This window comes from Lepus europaeus, chromosome 18 (assembly GCF_033115175.1).
Source record: "Lepus europaeus isolate LE1 chromosome 18, mLepTim1.pri, whole genome shotgun sequence".
Classification (NCBI taxonomy): domain Eukaryota; kingdom Metazoa; phylum Chordata; class Mammalia; order Lagomorpha; family Leporidae; genus Lepus; species Lepus europaeus.
This window is the reverse complement of record NC_084844.1, coordinates 1,469,882-1,475,881: the sequence shown is the minus strand read 5'-3', so window position 1 is coordinate 1,475,881 and position 6,000 is coordinate 1,469,882. Positions and strand designations below refer to the sequence as shown.

The 6,000-nt window shown below is 73.0% G+C and overlaps 1 protein-coding gene across 4 annotated transcripts in view; it reads left to right on the top strand.

The window, feature by feature from the left end:
- The first annotated feature begins 3,518 nt into the window (after positions 1-3,518).
- Positions 3,519-6,000, top strand: part of BAIAP2 (BAR/IMD domain containing adaptor protein 2) — a 58,549-nt gene continuing 56,067 nt past the window's right edge. For all 4 annotated transcript variants that reach the window (XM_062216490.1, XM_062216487.1, XM_062216489.1 and 1 more), the window contains exon 1: positions 3,519-3,657. In XM_062216490.1, coding sequence (XP_062072474.1) covers positions 3,604-3,657 — 54 coding nt within the window. In that variant the 5' untranslated portion in view covers positions 3,519-3,603. The remainder of the gene's footprint in view (positions 3,658-6,000) is intronic.

The following is a 6,000-nucleotide window of genomic DNA, read 5'->3' as shown; positions in this document are numbered from 1 at the left end:
CCGGGCCTCAGGGCCAGCTGTTGATCCACTGACCCCACAGTGGACAGAGGGTTCCACAGTGGGGGCCACAAGGCCCGGGATCCTGCAGGCTGCGCTGGGGGCTTGTGCCAGGTGCCACCCCACCCCAGACCCTCCCCAGACCCCCCCCCAGATCGTCCCCAGACCTCCCCCCATCCCAGACCCCCCCCAGACCTCCCCCCACCCCATCTTGCTGTCAGCTGCGCTACTGGTGGCGACTCACGAGCCAACCCCGACGAGGCCCGGGGTTGTTCGGAGCTCCTCGGACCCCCGGATGTCCCGTCTGCGCAGGACCCCGCAGGACAGCCAGGGCCCTCTGGGCCGCCACGGTGTCTCACCCCGTCCTTGTTTTGGGTGACCCTGGCAGGCGCGAGCGGTGCCGGGCGGGGGTCTGGGCGGTTCCTCCACTGAGGTCTGACGCTTTTCTCAAGGTGATGGGGGGGGGGGCGGTGCCTGGGCACAGCCGGTGAAGCCGCCACCTGGGATGCCGACATCCCGTGTGGCACCTGTTTGAGTCCCCGCTGCTCCACTTCCAGCTCCTTGCTAACGCCCTGGGATGGCAGTAGACGATGGCTCAGGTGCTTGGGCCCCTGCACCCGCGTGGGAGACCCGGAAGAGGCTCCTGGCTTCAGCCTGGCCCAGCCCTGGCCGTTGTGGCCATCAGGGGAGTGAACCAGCGGATGGAAACGCTCTCTCTCTCTTTCAAATAAAGAAATCTTAAAAAAGGAAGAAAAGGCAAGATGGCAGTCACGTTGGGGCAGGAGCAGCGCGCCCTCCCCGACAGGCACAACCACGTTGGCGTCTCCCTGGCAATGCCGCAGCCGCTGGCTGAGGCCGGCTTTGCACAGCTTCCCCCTCCTGAGGGCCCCGTGCCCAGCAGGAAGTCACCCCCACCCGTGCCCCAGCCGCAGGCCCCCACGTCCACGTCTGGAGCCCATCCAGGGCCGGGGTGCAGCGGGATAGACCCGAGTCTCCCTCCCGGCTCTGCCCACAGGCCCCGCAGCCAGGCCCCTGGCCAGCCCGGTGGCTCTGGAACTTCCCGGTTGCCCGTCTGAGGCTTCTACCCAGGAGCAGGACAGGGAAGAGGGGTTCTGATTGGGCGGCGGCGAAGCCGTAGGGGAGGCGCAAATGCCCCACATCCCAGCGCCCCCCACTCACACCAAACGCGGCCTGAGGTGGCCGAGGGGCGGGGGGAGGCGCCTTCTGGCAGCACGGGCTCGCCGCCCCGCGCCCGCCTCGCCAGCACAGCGGCTTGCCTGGGAAGCGAAGGCTGCCATCCTGTAATTAAGTCTGAGACCCCCCTGCCGACGACGTGAGCTGAAGCCACTTACATAACACAACTAAAAATAAGCCACTTCAAGACACGCACGTCGGTGCACCCGCACCAGCCCCTCTCCCTGGCCGCCCGCCCCAGCGCGGGGGGCTCTGTGGGGTCGTCTGGCCTCAGCCCCCGCCGCCAGGCCGGCTGCAGGCACCCGGGGCGGTGCCACCTCGCGGGGATGCCCACGTCTCCATGGCTACGTCTCCCGGCCACGCGCTCTGCCCATGAGGACTGACGGCCAGGAGGAGCGGGGAAGCCGGAGGGTGTGGACTCCCGCCTGCTCCCCTCCGCACTCTGAGCTTGGAGAGCCAAGGGGGCTGCCCCGGTCGGGGGCGAGGGCGGTGGGAGTGGGGAGCCGCCATCCTGCCCTGGCCGGGGGCAGCAAGGGTCGAGCGTGGCTGCAGCACGGTGCCTGCCCTTTGCTGGCCCTGGAGCAGAGTGGACGGGGGTCACGGCCAGGGCCCGGCCTTCCCAGCCACGCTGGTGCTGACGTCGGGGGGGGGGGGGCACAGCCATCCTGACTCCCCCAGCTGTGCCGCCCACCCTCGGGCCAGGTTCGGGGACGAGACCTCCAGGAGCCAAAGCGACAGGTGCGTCCCGGCACAGACCTCCAGGTGCGGCAGATTTCCTGGCCCCCTCGCCAAGACCTGCCCGGGGTCCCTGCCGCCCACAGGTGGCCCCCTTTGCACGGCCTAGGGGGCCAGCTGCTGGCCACTCAGAGTGCCCTTGGCTAGGGAAAGGGGCGGGGGCTCAGGTGGGACCCCTGGGAGCCTCCGGAAGACACAGCAGGGCCGGGACCGTGGGAGTTTCCCAGAGGGGCGCCCAGCCCCCCCCACTTCGGAGCTGGAAGTCCAGAATTTCTCCCCAACTCCTGTTCCCGAGCCCATCAGCCTCCACCTCCCCCGGTCTCAGACTCTCGGCTTTCCTGGGGGGGACAGGGAGCTGCCCCCCCCACCCAGCGAGCCCCAAGTTGGCCCCTGGCCCAGGTCAGTCTGGGACTGGAAGAGGCTGCTGTCCCCCAGCCAGCGGGCGCCCCGGTTACCGGGCCAGCTCGTGCCGGTCTCCATCACTTGCAAGCGGAGATTCCATTACAGAAACGAACAGGCTCCACCCCAACACGGGGACGACCAGAGGCCGGGAGCCGGAGCCCCGTCTGCCCCAGCAGCAGAGGGCGCCCTGAAGCCCGAGTGTCAGGACCGGGAGGCGGGGCCAGGGCGACCCTCAGCCCCGGGTTCCCGAGTCCGGCTAACTTCGGTGACTCTCTCCGGGGCAGTTGTGCCGGGAGCCCTGGGAGCCGCTCGGCCAGTTCCCTGCCGGGACCCTGAAAAGGCAGGGCTCTGCCCCCTCCTTCCCCTCCCCAGCCCCCCTTCTGACCACCCCCTGCCACCCCGGCCCTCGACCCCGGCCACTCCTCTCCCTTCCCTGGGCCCCGTGGTCCCCCCCCCCCCGACCCTCCCGCCCTGATCCCCCCCCCGGGGGTCTCCCTCCTCCAGGGTCCCAGCGTCCCAGCGCCTACCCCTTCCCCGACCCCAGGGTGCCCCTTCGCCCAAGGGGCTCAGGGCCTCCCCTCCCCCAGAGCCCTCCCTCCTCCAAGGCCTCCCGCTCCTCCCCCAGTCGCTCCCCCTCCCCACCTGACGGACTCACCCGCCGCCGCCACACCAGCCGCGCGGTCCGGCGTCCGAGCGACTCCCGGCTCCCGAAGCCCGCCGCTCCACGCGCCACCGCTCAGAGCCGCCTCCACGCGCTCTCCCCCCACCTTCTGCTCCTCTTCCTGCGCCGCCCCGCCCCCGCCCCCGCCCCCAGCCCGGCTGTCACACCGGCCCCTCCGGCGGCTCCCAGGGCCCCGGCCCGCGCCGCGCCTCCGCCTCCTCCCCCGGGAGCGACACGGCCGCCGGCCAATCGTTGCCGGGACTCAGCCCCAAGTCTCCGCCTCTTATCCCGCCCCCCTCCTCCGTCTCCGGAACCCGCCAATGGGAAGGGCGGCGCTGGCGCGGGGCCTGGTGGTTGCCTAGCAGCGGCGGGGCTGGGCGGGGGCGGGCGGCCGGGGGCGGTGATCCGGGCGCAGCGGGGGCGGGGCCCGGGGGCGGGACCTGGGGCGGGGGGGCGGGGCATGAGGAGCTATAAAAGCGGCCGCCGCCGGGCGCCGCGCTCCGTGGTCCGGGTCTGCGCGCTCCCCCGTCCCGTTGCCGCCGTTGCCGCCGCCGCCGCCGCCGCCGCCGCCCGCGCCCCCGCTCCGGTCTGTGGTGCAGCGGGGACCCAGCACCATGTCGCTGTCGCGCTCGGAGGAGATGCACCGGCTGACGGAAAACGTGTACAAGGTGAGCCCCCGAGCCGGATCCTGGGCGCCCGGGGGTCTTCCCGGCGCGGCCGCCGGAGCCGCAGGGCGGCGGGCGCGGCGAGCCGGCGCGGGCGGTCACAGGTAGTCGCGCTGCCCGGACCCCCTCGGCCGCCGCGGCGCGCGCCGCCCGAGTTCCGGCCCGGGCGGGCGTCCCCGACGGCGCCGCCCGAGCGCCCGGGAGCCCGGAGCCGAGCGGGGGTCCCGGCCACGCGCGCCCCGGGGCACTTTCTCCCGCCGGGCGGCCGCGGACGGCGCCGGCGTCTTATGTAAGCGCGGGGGAGCGCACCTGTGTGGGAGGCCGGCGCCTGCCTGCGCCGCCCGCCCCCGGGCGCGGGGCCTCCCCGTCCGAGCGGGGCCGCCCTCCGGAGCGCGGGCTGTGCCGAGGTGCGGGGCCCGGCGGGGGCGGCCGTGGCGCCCGCTCGCGCGCGGCGGCGGGGGGCGGCCGCGCTCCCTCCCGAAGCCATGTTGGAGCCGCGGAAGGGGCGCAGCCCTCGGGGCTGGCGCTCGCGTCACGCAGCCGCCGTGGCACGCGTTGCCGTGTGCGGGCGAGCGCTGTCGAGGGAGGGCGGGTTCCGAGCCGTTAGTCACGAGCGGAGGTGCCCGGCGCGGGCTCTCCCGTGGCCCCCGGCTCTGCTCTGTGGAACCAGGAGCCGCGAACTTCCGTGGGCAGGGCCGAGGGGAGCATGCGTGGCTGTGCTGCGGGCCTCCCACGGGCGCGCTCGGGGGAGCTGCGGGCTGCGGAGGAGCCGCCGAGTGCGCGGGGTCTCCCTGGGGCCCCAGCCCGCACGCAGGCTCCGGCCACCTTCTTGGAGCAGCGGGCCAGTCGCGGGTCACCTGTCGTGCGGACGGGTGGCCCCCAGGAGATCCGGTTTTGCAGGGCGGACCCGGGCGGCCCTGGGTGTGTGTGTGGGCCGGCGGTTGGCACCGTGGCGGCCGCTGGACGGGGCTGGTTCTGCCAGTGGGTGGCTCTGCCTGTGGCTCCGGGGACGAGCTGCCTTCTGGTGCCGTGTCCGCCGCCTCTTGTCACCGGGCAGTGCCGGTACCGGTCGGGCGGCTTCGGCTGGTGGACCAGGCAGACATCCGGCCCAAGGAGACCTGCAAACCCCCCCCCAGTGCCGCCTGGGCCGGCCCGGCCAGTCCAGGCACGGCTGCGGGCCGCGCACTCCAGGGTCGCGGCCGGCTCTGGGGCCCTCGCGGGGGCTGCTGCCCGCCCAGGTGGTCTCCGGAGGGGCTGGGCTGGGGCCTGCTCAGCCCGGCTGCGGGCTCTGGCTGCCGTGGCTCCTGCGGCGCCCGGACTGCAGCTCCGGGTGGTGTTTGCTTGTCCTTGGCCTGCTGATTAAAAATGCGAGAATGAAATGTGCGGCTCACAATTCCTCCCTGGAGGGAGCCGGAGCGCAGACTTTGACCCCGTTCCTGGTGGCTCAGCTCTCTCGGGAGCCGAGCCCTCGGGGAATTTCGCGGGCGGTGAAGGGGAGAGGAGCAGAGCGGCTCCCAGCGTGCCCTGAGCGCGGCGCCGAGGCTGGGGGAGACGGGGAGGAGGGGAGGCCCCCTCCTCGGTGCGGGGGCAGGGCCGGGCGCCGGGGCGGGCACTCATGGGAGGCGCCCCTGTGCGGTGGAGAACCAGGCCCTAGCCTAGGCCCCCCAGAACCCCCCCCCCCCCGTGTCTGCAGCCCACAGCCCGGCCCTTGCTCGTGGAAGTGCCTGCAGCCACGGCCGGGGGCATCTTCTCCTGGTCTTGCCCTTCGGGCAAAGCTCTGGCTCCCATGGGACGTGGTGACCCTCGAGCCTGTGCCAGGGCCCCAACTCTGTCACAAGCATGCAGGGGCCGGAGCCCGTGGTGCACACAGCCGGCCGTCACCAGAGCCCGTGCTGGTGTCACAGGGATCCTGGAGCTGGCTGGGCTCTGGTGAGACCGCGGGCCCTGGGTGCCAGGGAGCCGGCTGCCGGGCCCTGCCCTCCTGCCGCCGCTCCCTCACGTGGGTGTTTTGGGGAGCTCTCCGCTGACCTGGGACGAGACAGAGGTCAGCAGGGGCTCCCCAGCTTCCTCCTGCGGCAGCGCAGGCCCCTCTGGGGGCGAAGTGGGGTCCCTGGTACCAACCTGGAACGGCTGTGGAGCAGCTGCTGCCCTGTGCCTGGCTGTGTGTGCAGTGTGCACGTGTGCTCACGTGCGGGTGTGGCCACACTGCGTGTGCATGGATGGTACTTAGTTTTGGGGGGGGGGGTATCCTGTGGAGCCGGGGCAGCTGTCGCCGGCCCAGCGGCCTGCACTGTCCCCCATCCTATGCGTTGTCCCCGCCCTGCCCCAGGGCCATGAGGTTAGCTG